The sequence below is a fragment of the Centruroides sculpturatus genome, unplaced genomic scaffold (assembly GCF_000671375.1).
Source record: "Centruroides sculpturatus isolate CEXI.00-Female unplaced genomic scaffold, Cexi_2.0 scaffold1287, whole genome shotgun sequence".
Lineage (NCBI taxonomy): Eukaryota > Metazoa > Arthropoda > Arachnida > Scorpiones > Buthidae > Centruroides > Centruroides sculpturatus.
In genome coordinates this window covers 106,288-124,693 of record NW_019385708.1, presented here as the reverse complement: position 1 = coordinate 124,693, position 18,406 = coordinate 106,288, and the positions used below count along the sequence as shown (strand labels likewise).

At 28.9% G+C, this 18,406-nt stretch overlaps 1 protein-coding gene across 2 annotated transcripts in view; it reads right to left on the bottom strand.

The window, feature by feature from the left end:
• LOC111641385 (heparan-sulfate 6-O-sulfotransferase 2-like) overlaps positions 1–14,433 on the bottom strand; it is a 35,670-nt gene extending 21,237 nt beyond the window's left edge. For both annotated transcript variants that reach the window (XM_023387542.1, XM_023387541.1), the window contains exon 1: positions 13,776–14,433. In XM_023387542.1, the coding sequence (XP_023243310.1) occupies positions 13,776–14,347 (572 nt within the window). In that variant the 5' untranslated portion in view covers positions 14,348–14,433. The remainder of the gene's footprint in view (positions 1–13,775) is intronic.
• Between the last annotated feature and the right edge of the window lie 3,973 nt (positions 14,434–18,406).

Sequence of the window (18,406 nt, the reverse complement as noted above, 5' to 3'; positions counted from 1 at the left end):
TGGTAAGAAAACTCAAGTTTGCCTTGTTTGCTGAAGAAGGTGCTTCGTCTCGCCATCTTGTTGAAACTGTCCCAAGGGATTCGTCGCAAGGAGTCCTTTTCGATGGACCTGTTGTTGTGGATGTGGTTTAATTGACTTTTGAACTTTGCTATATCTGAATTATTGTAATTGCTTTATGTTTGTAATGTCATAACTGTATGTAAGTTTTCATAGTTAATATAAACATTTGTCAATTGTGAGCAAGTGGTTTGTGAACTTGACTGCCGGAAATTTCAGAAGAGAAAAAACAATAAAAATGGCAAATGTTGTGGACTTCCACGTTACATTAAATGTTTTTGAACTTCTTTAATTAGAACAGATTAATAAAAAATAAAAAATTTTGAAAAGAGAAATAGAGATAAAGATATTTTAAATTTCCGTAGGAGTTTTAAATAATTAAATCAATCCTAAGATTACAATTTAACAACTGAAAAAAAATATGTGATGTCTTAGTTAAATATACTAGTATATTAAAATATTCTATTAACGTACTAACTGAATATTAATTTATTCTGAGTTTATTCATCGACAAATAAATTAAATTCAAAATTGTTGATGCAAAATAGAAGTCTTACGAGCCTCATGGTGGCTGCCATCTTATTTGCTGGTGTATCAAGCACTGAAAAAGACACTGGCAGCAACCAGAAGTTGGCTGAGATTTTGAACAGAAGTGCTGAGTGTTGCTGGCTGTGTGCTGAGATTTTGAATACATGGTATAATAGCAATACTCACAAAGAATGTAAAAAAAATAAAACTTTTAATGAAGCAAAGTAATGGTAAATTAGTGAATTATTAATGTAAAATTATATGTAAAATTAAAAACTTGTGCGCTTTATTTATATGATGTTATTTTAATCGATGACAGTGACAGTCTTAAAGGCTCAAGTCTGAAAGCAACAATAATGACACCTGGTTGATAGGAAAGTTAGTTAGATAGGAAAAAAAATTGCACTATCAAACCTAAAATTTAAAAACTTATAACATCATACAAATTAAGTGCACAAGTTATATTTAATGTAGTCAAAACATTTAACTATTATTATTAGAAAAACATTTTGATCTATTGCTTGTTTTATTTCTTTTTTACATGCTTACTCTATATCATTGCAGAAACATCCTGATGACAAGTAATTCCGAAATTTTTGCCACAAGTTGCCATAATTTTTAATTTCTAAATTTAACTCAATTTCATTTACATTCATTTCATTCACACAGGGCCATTCCTACTTCAGGTTGGCTTTCTTATGCCACCTAAACTGTCCATCAAAATTGACTTGTGAACAAAGAAAGCTTTTTCTGCATATCATCAGAAATTTCATGCATGCCATAATATTTGCCATATCATCATGTAATATGGCATATGTTTTTTTCTCAGTTAGACCATATATATAAGATAAAAACAAAGGAATACAAAGAATTATTCCTTCTCACATTAAGAAAATACCATTTGTTAAAAGATCAGCATAGGCACACTGCCAATGACAAAGACCACAGACCCTAAATGATAATGACTGTCTTGTCATATACATTCATTGCCAAAGTGTTCACATTGTTTGTTAGTTTTTGTGATAGAGTCAGAGCTGCCACATGTTGAGATGCTCAATATAGGACAAATGACATCCTTTTAGATGTTGATTTGGATGCGAACACAAAGGGATTAATAAAAGAAAATTAAGTACAGTAGAGCGTCGTTTATCCAAAAGCTGGTTATATGAAACGTCCGTTATCCAAAAGCATTCCAGTCGGCAAATTTAAATTTTCGCTAGTGCTGTAGCGCTGCAATCTTCGGCTATTTCTTGGGCTACTCAAATATTTTACGTTTTTGATACTAAATTAACATCTGAAGTATAATTTTTTATTGTTTTTATATTTTTCAATAAATTTATTTTGTTTGTACAAAATAAAAAAATAATTTTTAACGATATAATAGTCTTTGTTAGGCTTAACATCGACGAAAATTCAACGCAAAGCGACACGCAACAGAGAGAAATTTCAACATGGGATAAATTAATATATTTTTTCGTACATGATTCGTTATCCGAAAAATAAGTTATCCGAACCACCCCAGTCCCCAATTGATTCGGATAAACGACACTCTACTGTATATTAATAATAAAATTATGATTTATTTTGGATAAATTTAAGTGACAATTAACAATAATTTAATACAATGCTGTGTATACATACACACACATTGTTTATTCATTATGTCTGAACTTATATTTTTTATTCTTCTTTGCACATTTCAATAGTTCTACATCATTCTATACCTTTTCAAAGCATTGTATGTAACTGCTTTTACAATTGAAGCTTATAAGCAATTCTGCTACAAGTTCACCAGAAAAACTATTCCTTTCATCATTCCATTTATTAATCATGATAGAAAATATGCATTCAATAAAGGATGATAATGCAGGTATGCTTAAAACGTATGATATAATTTTAAATAAATTATTACTACTTAATGTTATGCTTTTAAAAATAATATTCCATTTATCGATGGTAATACATTTTGCTAATCAGATAAGTTAACAAAGCATTTTAAACATCTGTTAATAAACACAATTTCTTCAAAAAGTTTGTTCATGTTAGAAAAATATTCAATGGTTCTACAGTTTCAGAAAACATTTAAAAATTTGGCAGTTTTGTTAATAAATTATCAATTTTGGTTTGACAACTTTACGATTAAAGATTTTTCATGGAAATCAAATATCTTTCCATGTAAGAAAGCTTTATTATGAACATTAAAAAATTTGTTTTCAAACTTTTACTTTTCATATTATCTTTCATCTTTTGCAAAACTTCATATCTAAAAAATATATTCTCACTTCCTGAAGTACTTGAAATCTTTTAGAATCACATACAAATCAATGACTGTGGTACAATTTTTTCTAATAATTTTTATATTAAATTTAAAATTTCAACGATTTTTATTTTGTTGTTAATGAAGATTTTTACTATCTTCACAATATATGCATTCAGAAATGAATTGAATGTTGAAGTATAGTTGTTAGCTTCTTGCTTCTAATGAATTAAATAATTATCTTAAATTACCAATTGATAGTTTGAGATACTGTAATTACTTAATTGAATGTTCTTTGTGAGTCTTTAAATTTTTAAATGACTTGATTTGAAAACAAAGTTTTTGTTTGTTTACAAATATAAAGTAGGACAATTAAGCTTTCATGTAGGACATAGGATATCTATTGTAATTGTAGGACTGTCCTACAAAAAAAGTAGAATGCATGGAAATCCTAGTTAGAGTACACACAATTTACATTAGCCTTAGCATTATTCTGTGGATTTCTGTGACAAGATTAGCTGTTCTTCCATCTTGTTCAAAGAGAATTGTGGGAAGTTCACATTAACTGGCCAATTACAATAACAAATGTTGAATTTTGGCTAACTTTCAAAATAATGAACAACTACAGTGAAAATATAACAATTAGTGTGAACATTTTACAGACAAGGCAAACAATAAAAATATCAGTTTTTGTTGTTATTATCAGCAGTGTGAACACAACTTTAATCTATGATTTTAAAAGTCCACATTTATAACAAACAGTAGTCATTGAGATTAAAAAAAATCAAAAATTATTAATTTCTTATTTTAGAATTTTAGTATTGTTCTGCCTGGTTTAATTGGTGCCCTTGCCTGAGCAGTATGAACAGCCTTGCATTGCATTCAGACATATATTATAAATTGATTAAACACAAAGTTATGAAACAAAAATTTGAATTATATTAATAGTTAAAGTTCAAATCATATTTGATATTTGTTGTATAAATACCTTGTATTTGTTAACAGATTCAAAGAAATTTAATATAAATTTTGATTAATATATTTAAAAAACAGATAGTTTAAGAATAAATACTGTACAAATAATTAAAATTGTTTAAAATTTAAATTATCTTGTACTACAATAAAGCATGTTACAAAATAATCATGAAAAGAACAGTACTATTTTCTAAAAACCAAAAATAACAAAAAAATACAGCCAAAACTTAACTCCTTTTAATATAAGGAAATTATTTTGCATGAAATACAAAATATTCCACAATTTTAACAGATTTAAAAATGAAGAATTTAAGATGGAAAATAGCTTTTTTTTCCCAAGTAAATATTGTCAAATCTAAACATAGATTTGACCTAGTCATAACACTTTGTTGTATGTTTAGATTTATAACTAATCTAGATGTACAAAAATTTTTCGAAGGTTCTATGATGTAAAAGAGAAACTTTAATATATAATGATAAACAGATAACAAGCATCAAAGTAAGAATTAATGTTCATTATAAGATAATCTTATGATTCGTAGCATAAAAGTTAAAAAATTATATTTTGTTTTATCAACTAATTTTGGCAATTGACTAAACTGGACAAAGTTTATTTACGGATAGTTTCAATAAGATGAGTACAAGTGATTTGAATTTATTGTCTCAAATTACACTTAACTGTGTATACAGTTACACAGTTGGACTTTCTTATCCATGAGTTCTGCATCTGTGAATTCAGTCAACTTTGGATCCAAAATTTAAAAAAACAATGAAAAAATATTTATAGAAAAGTTTCAGTTAGCAAAACTTCAACTTGCTTATATTTTAAATATTCTATGTTTTATTCTGTGTATTTTCTTTAGACAAAAGCAATCTAAGTGTTGAAAGAAAAAAAATGTTCCATTGTTGCTGATGTGTACTATCCAGTTAAATCTACAATTATACATGTTCAGTACAAACACAAAATTGACTTTTTCCTTATACAGTAGTATATTGTTTAAGGAATAATGACAACTATTTACATATAATAATACCTAAAACAATATAAATTCTAAATAATCTAGAGATGATTTAAGACAGGTTTTCAAGGCTATTTGATCTACAGACCACTTAAACCAAGTCATAGATGAATCATGCACTACCTATGTCCCATCCACTTTTTATCCTATAAATGTCACCTTAGATATATTATAATAGCTTTTCTGTCAAAATATTTTATCTGATATCCTAATATGAGAGAGATATGATGCATGAAAATGTGCTTTTCTCTGGTAAACAGCACAGAATTGCATTTTGAAAAGTGGCCGGATCAGTCTGTGGATAACATGGCATCCATGTTCATGGACCATCAGTAGTCTAAAGACTATACAGTACTTTGAGAACCACTGGTTTAAAATATAAAGGAAGATGCATATAGGCCTAATACATGACTTTTTATACAAGCCTAAAGGGATTTGAGTACAGTATTCATAGATTTTGGTATCCACGGAACCAATCCATGGAGATACCAAGGGATGATTATATACACTTAAATTTTATTTTTTCTGTACAAAATGATTTAAGATGTACAGTCCCATATTTTTAAACAATGTTGTTTATTCTACAGTATAATTAATTCTGCAAAAGAGGTCTTAATTTCATTTTCTCTTTCTGATCCGTTATCCTCTATTGTAACCAAAGTTAGAATAGAACTTGCTATATTAATAGTTAAAGTTCAAAAAGCTGATTGTGAATGGAGGCTCTAATCTTCCTTTTAATGAAAAGGAAGATTAGAACCTCCATTCACAATCAGCTGTCATTATTTCCCCCCCCCTTTATTTTGAGATATAAGTTTATAAGTCTAGAAGGCCATTTCATCTTTTAGTAAATTAAATTTAAACCAACAAATTTTTCTGTTGTTTTTTCCTTTTTTTACTACGATAGCTATAATTTAATTGTATTTTTTTTTATGAATGCAAAATAGCAAATTATCAGAGAATAGCTTATGCTTCAGCTCCATTTCATTTTTTCAAAATTGATATATTAATAATTTCAAATAAAAAATAATTGCATTTGAAATGTCGATGTAATTTCATTTTAGCTAAAAATCTTGCTTAAGAATTTTGCAACTCATCAAATTCTTCTACTTAGAAATATATTAGATATTACAGTCAACAATAATTACTTCATATTTGAAGTTAATAGTAATGTTTTGTTCCCAACTGATATCATGAACAACTAATATTAGTTTCAGGCAAATAGAACTTAGTGTGATCAACTGCTGTTTTGGCTTGTTTAGCCATATGTTGTGCCAAGACGCCCAAAACCATTTTTTAGCAAGAAATAATTAGTGGAATACATTACAATAGAGAATTTTTCCACCTGTTTTAAATATCTAGGATCCAAACTCTTGTACATATTTTATTAGCAATTTAGCATTTGTTTTTGTTGTTTTATTCATATAGTTGGTTGAAACAAACTTGATGTATTGGAATCTTTTCTGCACTTGCTCCAGATTCAAAAGTTTGATACCTGACTCATATGAAATTAGCTCCCTTATATCTAAACATTATACTTAAATTAAATCTTCCAAAAAAGTTGTGTAACATTATTAAATATTATATTTACAATAACTTTAATCTAATTAATTCAAAGGATTTTGAGAATTTGAAAAATGAAAGATTTCCATGGCAAATGGAAAGTGTGTTCATTTGTGAACTTTAATGGTTTGAATTTAATTCTTTAAAACTTGCAAACATTTAAATTTTGAACACTTATCTGTAATTGGATGGCAGAATAATATGCCTCATGTAAACTGTTCATGTGTAAAAAAATTCACTGCACAAAGCATAAATAGACTATAGATCACTTCAAATATAGTATTTTGCAATCATGTAAACAAGCTATTAAGTTTATAAAGCACTTATTTAGCCTTGAAAAGGGCATATCTACAAAATATGCAGTAAAAATCAAAACACAAAATATTCATTATTGAACAACCTTAATTTGATCCACTTGGCCCCAAATAATGTTTAAATTGAGGATTAATCATCATAGCATTTAAGGAAACAAAACACGTTCATGCATACAAATCAGGCCCTTAATTAACATATATATTAAATATGTAATCAACACCTTATCACTCGCTGTGAGATTATTTTTATTAAAACAAACGTTTTCGATCTATTCAATGGATCATCCTCAGGTTAAATGGAACACTTCATAAATAGAACAACACGTTCAAATATTTAAAAATACCAATAACCGTTAACATAAAATTAAATAATACTTGTAAATAATACAAATATGCAAAATAAATAACATAATACCAATACTAAATATTAATACTGCCTGCCTAACTAAATAGAGTTTCCTATGCATCATACTAAAGTTCATGTGCTTTTTGTAAGCTTTTAACTGCAAACTTCCAAGCAGAAGGAAGACACTCCACATCCCTTGCATTAATGCATTTTACTTTAAGCTTGCTTCTATAAATTTCTATCTTTTCAGCTGTTCTTGCCAAAGTCGGAAAGTGTATCTGTTTCAGGATTTCCGCTTTATCCCATCGTACCAATGAGCCTTCTGCCTGCGCCATATGGGCCAATACTATCGCATTAGAACCTTTTCTAATATCATGTCTGTGTTCTTTGATCCTTATACCTAGGTTTCTAGTGGTAACCTCTACATATTCTTTCTTTATTCCTAAAAGCTGGCTCTCGTAGGGAATCTTATACACACCCGCCTTATCTTCTGTTTTAACTACCCCTTTATCGTTTCTAAGTATTTTGTACAAATTCAGAGTATTTTGTACAAATGTCGCTATACCAATATAAACCACAACTGTACCCAGCAGAAAATTTTTATGTTATCGGTTATTGGTATTTTTAAATATTTGAACGTGTTGTTCTATTTATGAAGTGTTTCATTTAACCTGAGGATGATCCATTGAATGGATTGAAAACGTTTGTTTTAATAAAAATAATCTCTCAGCCAGTGATAAGGTGTTGATTATATATTTAATTATTTTCTGCTTGCTGGGTACAGTTGTGGTTTATATTGATATATATTTTTGGAAAATCATTACGTTTTTTAACATTTGTTTTTTGAACTTAAATTGATATTCTATATAAACATACAAATATCAAATTTTATAATTAATAGAGCAATAAACTTAAATACTATTTATTGAAGCTTAAATAAATACAATTTATTTAAGTTTCAATAGATACATCTAATTTTAGCTGAAATCTTATTTTTATAAGACTATTATTAATACAAAGCTAAAATTAGCAATATTTGCCAGATATAATCAGTCACTTTTATAACCACTTAAAAGGGGTTTTTTGGACAAATAAACCGAAATGTTATGATAAAGACTATTATTGTTGATATAAATTTTTACATTCAATAATAGAAATTTTCAGAAAGTAGGTCAAAAATATTGCAAGTAACTTGAGAAATTTTTATTTTTTAAATTAAATTATAGACCTAAAAACACAGATGGTATTTTAATTATATCTAAAATTATAATTACCACAGTATCTTTAATAACTTTCCTAGGTAATATTGTCATTATTTCCTCTTATTACATTCAATGATAAATCAAAGCAAAAAAATTATAAATTAATATTTCCTGGTACTTATTTTCCTAGTTTCAAGGACATTCATTATATATATCATTTACATTAACATACTCCTTTATATCTAAATATAATATTTAAAAATTAATAAAAAGTTTCTAAAACATCTTTAAATGCACAATGATTAAAATCTTAAATGTTAATTTAAGAAAAAAAAAGGGGGGCTGATAAAAATTTATTTATTTTGTACTTAAATTATTAAATAATATACAATAAATTATTATTTTTTAATTAAAAATATAAAATAATTTGTTTCTTCTTTGTATACTTATCTAGCAACCAGTTTCCATAAATAAAAACACATTTATTTGATCAAAGTATTTTGATCAGTATTGTGCTTCACATTCTGTGTTCGCATAAAAATTATGTTTATTAACTCAATTTTTTCATTTACTTTTAAAATTACTGCTATTAATTATCATAATAATCCTAGTAGTATACAATTTAAATATTTTCATATTATTTTAAAATGCACATTGTATATAAAGTACATATAATAATTACATATTGTATATAAAGTATATAATAAACCTAGTTATAGGAAAATAAAACTGAAAAGAAAAGTATACATTGTTGTTAACCTAAGAGCAGTCATCAGAGCATGTCCTGACAATTGCCCTCAGCAGCAGGGCTTTGGAGCTGAAGCCAGTCAGAGTTTGTATTTTTTACTGGAGCCAGAGCCCAGTCATATATTCTTTAAAAAAATTCTCAGCTTCAGTGCCAATCTTTTTTTCTTAGGCGTTAACTTCTTCAGCTATTCACTAGAAAGTTTAAAATTTTTCACTTTAAAATGTGTGCTATTTCTAAAATATCCTTATGATGCAACCCACCCAATCCTATCACTTAATTAAAAAAAAAAATCTCTCAATGTACAAAAACATGTTTCACTTTTAAAATATTTTTAAAATTTTGTGAATCTAATGAAAAGTTCTCTAACAACTTATTTTTCTCACATACTACCAATGATATATTACCTGAAATATCTTGTATTTTTCCAGAATTAAACAAAATTTATATCAACTGTAATCAATAATACCATAATATGGACAATATTTTAGTAACTTTTAAATAATTAAAATGTTGCAACATTGTGTAATTTTGTTTATATGGTATGTTAAATATCATGACAACTTATAAGCTGGCAATTGTAAAATCAGAACAAAATCAGATGCAGGAGTAAATACTGTAATAATAGTAAATAACTGGTGAATAGTTGTTAAGTAGATAGTTGTTTATTGGTATCTTATCTTTTTTACTATTTTCTCCACTTTAATTATACTTTAATATATTTGAAAATGATGATAATATTACATATTGTTATATATGATCAAAGGATCTATTGTTTATATAAACGCAACTAGATTTTCCAAAATTCACACAAAAATCTATATTTGCAGCAGAAACAGTTTAATTACAAATGTTTTTTGGCCTTTTTTAACTCCGTTTAGAGTATTCTCTCTTTACTTGCATTGTTTATTTAGTTTATTTTATATTCTCACTTTTATGTATTTTTTTTTTTATTTAATTTTATCATCAATTTCATCATTTATATTTGTATTTATCATATTTTAGTTTTATTATTTTGTTTTATATTTAATCAGCATTCACTGTTCCAAGGCATTTATGTTGTATTCTATTTTCATTTTATTTGGTTCTGTTTTTTTATCCAAAAGATGGTTTTTACAAATGTTTTTGGTCCTTTTTTTTAATTAAACTGTTTTTGCTGTACACAAAAGTCACACAAAGGTTTGTGAGACTTGAAATTCCAGCTAAGGTAATCTATATTTTAGCCAATTTATGAATCCAGTTACAACTACTTTAAATAATAATAATAAATATTTATAGAATTCAGAAAGTGCTACAATTAATTTTTCCATTCATGAAAGATAAATTAATATATAATAAGTTGATTACACAAGAGTTGGTTAATCAATTTAAATATCTGCAGAATGTAAATTATTTATTCATATTTAATAAACAAAAACAGTATATTTTTCATTATCTTATACATATTTAATGAAATACTAAGATAATCATTAAATGAAACATTAGAAACCCAATTTTATAATTTATTTTACTCTTTAACAACTTTTAACTTAAAATACCAATGAAAAACTAGGTATTAAATAATATGAATTTATAAAAAAAGTTTTGAAAACATTTTCTAATTATTTTATCATCACCTTCCAGTCATTTAACAGTTTGGTACAGTACATAAAACATCTAGTTTGATGGAATCATACTAAAATGAAAACTGCAAGTTTATAGTTTCATATTCAACAGTATATTTTTCACAGTTGATATTAATTAAAATACTCATTTCCCCCCTAAGTTAAATGCATGTTGCATAGTTTAATATTTTTTAAGACATTTATGCCATATGTTGGATAAGATGATCTATGATAGTAACTTAATAGATACTACATGACTTGGAATTCTTATCTTATTACATCTCATTACTGTATCTTTAAAATATTCAAGTAACAATTTACATAAAAAAAAAAATCTAAAATTTATATAACTATATAGGATTAAATATGAACAGTTTAAAAAATGAAATTAAATAAAGAAAAAGTGCTTTTTGAACTAAAACAAAGAAAAATTACCAGGAATAAATAAAATATATTCTAGAGTTAATTTATTTTCTGCAGATTGACATAATAAGTATAAAAATTTTTCTAAAAACTTTTATTAAATCATTAATATAATATTCACACAAGACCATTAATTAAAATTATTATATCTCTAACTGCATTATTAATTAATAATCTCCATCATACCTTTAAAATGCAGTCTATTTTGAACAGTTACCGAACGTTTTTGGTCTAATTAATAGACTTTCTTCAGGATCGAATGTAAAGAATTTGAACTTGCCAAATGGTAATTCCAAAAACGCACGTTCTACAATCTTCCGAGATTGTAGATCCTAAAGAAGGTCTATTAATTAGACCAAAAACATTCGATAACTGTTCAAAATAGACTGCATTTTAAAGGTATGATGGAGATTGACCATTAATTAAAATTTAATAATCTGATTTGTATACTATCCATACTTAAATTCTGTGAAACAAATTCATAAATTATCTTTAACTTAATCTAAACCCAAACTTTTCTAACTAGAGATCAGAAGTCTTCAGTAATTTTTTTGGGAGCATCTCAAATACTGTAACTATATAAAATAAATACAAGGTGTCCACCATGAACCTGACATCTCTTTCGACTGCCATATCAAAGTGCAAGACAGTAATCAGATGTCGTGCATTCCATTAGGTGGAGAAACTATGGAAGTTGTATAGGTAATTTTGAAAACCCGCCAAAGTGACTACTGCCACGTCACCTACGGTCACCGTAGGTGACGTGGCAGTAGTCAAACGCAAAATGGCTTCTCCACAAGAGCAGGCGCAAGCCGTGTGATGGTACGCTGAAACAAATTCAGTTATTTAACAGATTTAATTTTCCAGCAAGACGATGCCCTTCCACATTGGAGCCTGCATGTTCAATGTTTTCTTGACACACAGTTTCCCAATTGTTGGATTGGGCGCAGAGGACCGATACTGTGGCCTCCTCGATCGCCAGATATTACGCCCTTAGACTTTTTCTTTTGGGGGTTTGTCAAGGACAAGGTTTACACCGGTGTCAAAATTCATGACCTTCAACATCGTTGTGTGTCCATTCACGATGCTGTTGCTGCTGTCACACCAGAGATGCTTGAAAGAACCTGGCAGAAAATGGGAGTATAGATTCGATGTTCTACATGCAACAAAAAGAGCTCATGTAGAGGTTCACTGATTTTTCAATAAAACTTTTTGTGTTTTTCATCATAAAATGTGCGTTACTTTACATCCTTCCTGAGTGGTATTTTTTACAACAGTTTCAAATGTGTCAGGTTCTTGGTGGACACCCTGTATATCATGCATGACAACAATTTGCATCACAACTTTCAATTTGATTTGTTGCACATTATTATTTTACAATGTATTTCACTTAATTAATAATAATAGCTTTAAAAATAAAAATTATTATTTGTATTATTTCACATTTTAAGTTTTAAAATTTCCATTAATTAGCATCAAATTGTAAATCACAGTTTCAGAAAAGCTGATCTAAACTTTAATTTTGTATTATCCTAGACAATAATCTCATTATTATTAATTATAGTAATAATTTTTTTGCTTGCAATTTTTATGAAAATTTATTTATTTCTAAGCTTATATTCATTTATAAATCATATTTATAATGCATTTCACCCTAAATTTGATACATTATTTTTAAAAAAATGACTTATAATTTATTATTTAATTTATTATATCATTCATTGACTTTGCATTTGATATTTAGAATTAACTATTAAATTCATCATCTTAATTGAGATAAAAGTTATTAGTAAGAGATGAAATAATTTTTGTACTTGATGATGATGATATAATAAATTAAATAATAAATTATAAAATTTATTATATCATCATCATCAAGTACAAAAATTATTTCATCTCTTACTAATAACTTTTATCTCAATTAAGATGATGAATTTAATAGTTAATTCTAAATATCAAATGCAAAGTCAATGAATGATATTTTAAGATATAACTCATTGTCTAAAATTAAACAACTTATGAACAAACAAAACATTTATCAATATCTAAATATTCCTACAAATATAAAAATTTTTGCAATAAAATTTACTTTTTTATCCAACAGTTTCAAAAAATTATTTCATCTCTTACTAATAACTTTTATCTCAATTAAGATGATGAATTTAATAGTTAATTCTAAATATCAAATGCAAAGTCAATGAATGATATTTTAAGATATAACTCATTGTCTAAAATTAAACAACTTATGAACAAACAAAACATTTATCAATATCTAAATATTCCTACAAATATAAAAATTTTTGCAATAAAATTTACTTTTTTATCCAACAGTTTCAACAAATAATCAATAAATTCTTTTTCGGACAGAGCTGTAATAAATGATAGAACTTTTAATCATTATTGCTCTTTTTGGACTCTCCGAAAAGCAATAATCATTTAACTACTCTTAAACAAAGTTAAGAGAATATTTTAATGATTGAATCTTTTTTCTATTATTGACAAAGTGTTTCATGACGGTGATTAAGAAACAGAAAACTTAGTAATTATGTAAGAATTTCCGACACACCATATTTCAAAATTAATAATTTTATCATCAATTTTTATTAAGTTTGTTAAATAATGAATATTTTTAAAATACTATTAGTTTTATAATATACATCACACGTGTGTATAAAATTTTTGTTATTTTAAAATGTTTAACACGAAAATAATATATTAGTTGTAGTTTGGTGCATTTAAACTAACCTTCTCTTTGACGATTCTCTTTCGGTTTGGTCCATGGCACTGTCAACACAATTAGTTAATTCAGTCCAATCTGCATGCAGACCGCACTTCCAACCAGTTGAATAACGACTAAATAACCAAAATCTATCTTCTGAATCCGGTCTGTAACATTTACATTTTTTTCTTCCCTTCTTGCATTGACACGGCTGCTCTAAATCTAAATCTCTTACTAAATGTCTACCGAAAGCCGTCCCTCCGGTCTTTTGAATATGCAGGAAAACAATAACATCGGATCCTTTAATATCGAATTCGAAATCTTCTTTGACCATATCATCGTACGACAGTTTATTTCTCGGTAGAGAATGAAGAGGATTGGATAAAAATGATATAGGCTTTCCCATATTATCGGAAATGTGCTTGAGACTTAATTTGTTCCAGGTGTGATACCTGGATTGGGAATAACTCCATCTATTGAAGGCGCACACTTGTTCCGAACATAAATAACCTAACACTAAGATTCCTAAGACTGTAACTACGACACAAACAGATAAAAGTAATTTGTATCCAGATCCCTTTTTAAGCCAATCCATCATCTTAACAGAATTTCCTTTCACTCCATTCCATTATGCTACAACTCCAATCAACTCTTCCTCATTTTTATCGTCTGATGGCGAGTAAAACGCCCTCTACCATCACAAACATACATTTTTCCGCATTTAAAAAATAACTACTAATTTCCTACAAAAATACTTAATTAATAATAATAATTATTAATTAAGTATTTTTAATTAATTAATAATAATAATTATTATTATTATTATTATATTAAAGTTTATTTGAGTGGCAGTCTGTCCTATTCCTGCAAGAATGCACTTTTCAACTCCTGGGTGGTTCTCGGAGGGAGAATGCGAGCTGCAATTGCCCTCCCAAGAGCGTCTCAGACGTTTAATAGGGTTTAGGTCTGGAAATCTGGCTGGGCAATCCATCCGGCGAATGTCTCACTTTAAAGATAATCGTCGACAGGTGAGCCCTATGTGGACGAAGTTGCCATCCAAAAAAAAAATGATCCGAGAGCCAACTGCGCCCCTGAAAACTCGAACATAAGGCTGTAGGCAGTGCCGGCCCGAAGCAAGTTTTAGGATGGAGCGAGATCCTATTATGGCGCCCCCTTGGTTGCCCCTAATTTATANTATACAAGATATAGCAGTGGTGTGCCGTGACATTTGACGATAGGGAAGCTGTGTTTCTGTAAGAGCCGACATCCAGGGGCAATCAGTCAATTGCGCGTCAGTGATGTAAGCCAGTTAAAACCGTAGACTTCTCTAAATGCATTTTTAATATCACAATTACATTCCGAATCGCTAGCCACGATATAAGGGCTACAATTAAAGATAAAATAATAAAAACTTATTCGGTGAAATAAAATGTGCGATGGATGTACCGATACATACCTGGAACAAAATATTCTTCAATTGTATGAATATACTTTTGAAGAAAATTATAATTAAATATAGCTTTGTAAAAAAACGTACATAAAAATATAAAATATTCTTTACTTTTTAAATCTTAAAACAATGCACTTAGTCAAATAGCTCCCTACGAGTGGCTAATGGAAGGAATCGGAGACGGTTGCAGAGCGTGCATACACTCGGACAGCCAAATCCCCAGGGTGCCGATACCGGTCAACGCCAGATATCTCTTTTGTCGCATCACTAGTATATCTGAAAGGACGCGACAGGGCTGTTGTAGATTTTAAACGTTTCTCATCATAGCTGTAAAAATCCTTCATATGAACCAGAAGGAAAGAAAGAAAGAAAGAAAGAAAGCTGTAAAAATCTAAATAAGTTAAACTTTTAATAGTCATTTGTTTTCTAACTAATTCGTCTTAGAACCAAGTATCCTCAGAAATTTCCAAAATTTACAACTCTCATTGAACTGGAAAAATTTCTGTCTTTATTACATTAAATTAATAATACGAAGAAATCAGTCTCCACTGTACACGGCTAGAGATGATTCGGTTAAGTTTTTGTTTAAGTAAAATTTCGGCTCTTTCGTCAGGCTTTTGTTTATGTCCCCAATTCCCTAATCGCTTAATTATTTAACTACTTCTTAAGTAGAAATAAGTCGAAACCGGTTACTTTGTACTCGAATATTTGTAGTCTCGGGAAAATGTGGAAAGACAAATCTTTATGACAAACGGATATATAAATCGTAAATTTAAGGAAAATAAATTCTAGAGCTTTTTCTGGTACCTGGTGCATCTCTCTCATTCATTAAATTTAGTTGTAAATGACGCTGTCGAAGTAACGGTTAATTTTTTAACACTATACAAAAATTGTACACGTTTTTTTCTACATCCCCTTAAAGATGGGATATACGAAATCGTAATATCACCGGTTTAACATTGAAATCCGTGAGTAATATAAAATCGGAGAGCGGAATAAATATATCAAATATTTTAATGGATTTTTTAAACTCCTGTCAACTATACAGAACTATCGTAAAAACATATCAGTAAATTCTTATCGGTTGGATTAAGTTACAAATCTACTCGTTATTCACGTAATCGGCCAAATATTCAGCGGGCGAGCGGCTAACAGCCCAGAACCGGTCCCGGATAGAATTGGAAGCGTTATATGTGTAGCATCAACCCAAGGTCGTAGGCTTCCACCGGCTAAACCGGGTGAGGTTGGTGCTCCACAAAACGCATGCGCGAATCTGGCTTTTGGATGCTGACAATACGGCGCTTCCACTCCGCCACTAATATTCGAATACAGTATACAATAGCAATCTTATTTTTTTTTCATGTGTAGTATAGAAATTTGTAATAAGATACATAATGCGGTTATAATAAAATATTGTGCGATTATTTTCATATATTTAAAATTTATATGTACTGTATTTATTTTTTAGAAAATACAAGGAAAGTGGCGCATCCACCGCTTCTAATGACGGCACACCAATAGTGTAGTGTACCTACTGAAAGACTAGGCACAGCCAACATAAGGCACGCTTAATGAATTTATGCGGCCCGTGATCAATCTTTAAATATTGGATTTAATTTCAAATAATTGCTCGAATGGATCCGCGATAATCCCTTATACCTTCACAATGTGAGGTGATGGTAAAGTTGAGAAATTCTGACCCTAAAAAAATAAAAAATAAAAAAAAGCTTGCTAGAGCCACCTCTTTTCCGGCCAGTGAAAAAAGTTTTCTTTCCAATTCGGCCCGGGGGAAAAAACTGTTGGCCACCCCTAATCTAGATAGAATAAAGAAGGTAAACAATATTAAAGAATGGGGAAAAATATAATTGATTGGTTAATTTTTGTTTAAGGCATTGCTAGAATTTGATATTAATGCTACAAGAACGTATGATTAAAGTAAGTTTCATATTATATATGTCGATTCCTATGGAAATTTCATTTTAATGAACAATACAATAGAGCGTCGTTTATCCGAATCAATTGGGGACTGGGGTGGTTCGGATAACTTATTTTTCGGATAACGAATCATGTACGAAAAAATATATTAATTTATCCCATGTTGAAATTTCTCTCCGTTGCGTGTCGCTTCGCGTTGAATTTTCGTCGATGTTAAGCCTAACGAAGACTATTGTATCGTTAAAAATTATTTTTTTATTTTGTACAAACAAAATAAATTTATTGAAAAATATAAAAACAATAAAAAAAATTATACTTCAGATGTTAATTTAGTATAAAAAACGTAAAATATTTGAGTAGCCCGAGAAATAGCCGAAGATTGCAGCGCCACAGCACTAGCGAAACTTCAAATTTGCTGACTGGAACGCGTTTAACTCGTTCGACTTTACCAGAGTCGATAGATTAATTAACTGGTCTTTCGACTAATAGTTCAAACTTAGCTAGAGACAATATTTGCCGCTAGTCGGCGCCACTGTTAGAAGGAGAGCGTTGATCTTGTTAGGTATATACTGAAGTCAGTGATTTTGACCTATAATAAATTGTTTTTTTTAGCTACATAAAAATGCCAAAGTGCTTTGTGCCAGGATGCAAGGCAGGATATAAGTCATCGAACCAGAAGAGATATTTTTTCCGTGCTCCTGGTAATAAGATTGAGGAGTGGAAGCGATGCATTCCACGAGACGACAAGATGCTAACAAATAAATGTTACGTTTGTGACGTACATTTTGCGAGTAGATTTATTTTAAAAACTTTCTCCCATGTTATAAATGGAGAGAAAGTAGAAATTTCATGAGATCACTGGGCATTAACGTCGGATGCATATCCATCAAACTTCCCTAATTGTTCTAAGTACATTAGTAAGTCTGTACCTAAAAAAAAAAAAACGATCAACGCGATGTCTCACAAGAAATGAAGAACCAACTAGGAAGGGATCACGAAAAGACAATACCAAAGGTAAATATTTATGTTTTTTATGTAATCTTAATCCTCAGTGAATCATGTAATTTATTGCCCTTGCTGAGTCGCAGTGCGTCTCTCGGACCCTGTGTTTTAATGTAAAATTAAATTTTATCTATATTTAAGGAACATTTTATATTTAAAAAATGTTAACTAAAGATTGAGCTGGGTTTGTAAGATACACTATGATTCACTGAGGGCTATCTCTCTGTGGCCCATCTTTCCTTATAAATTCTTTAAGATTAATCGTCTGAT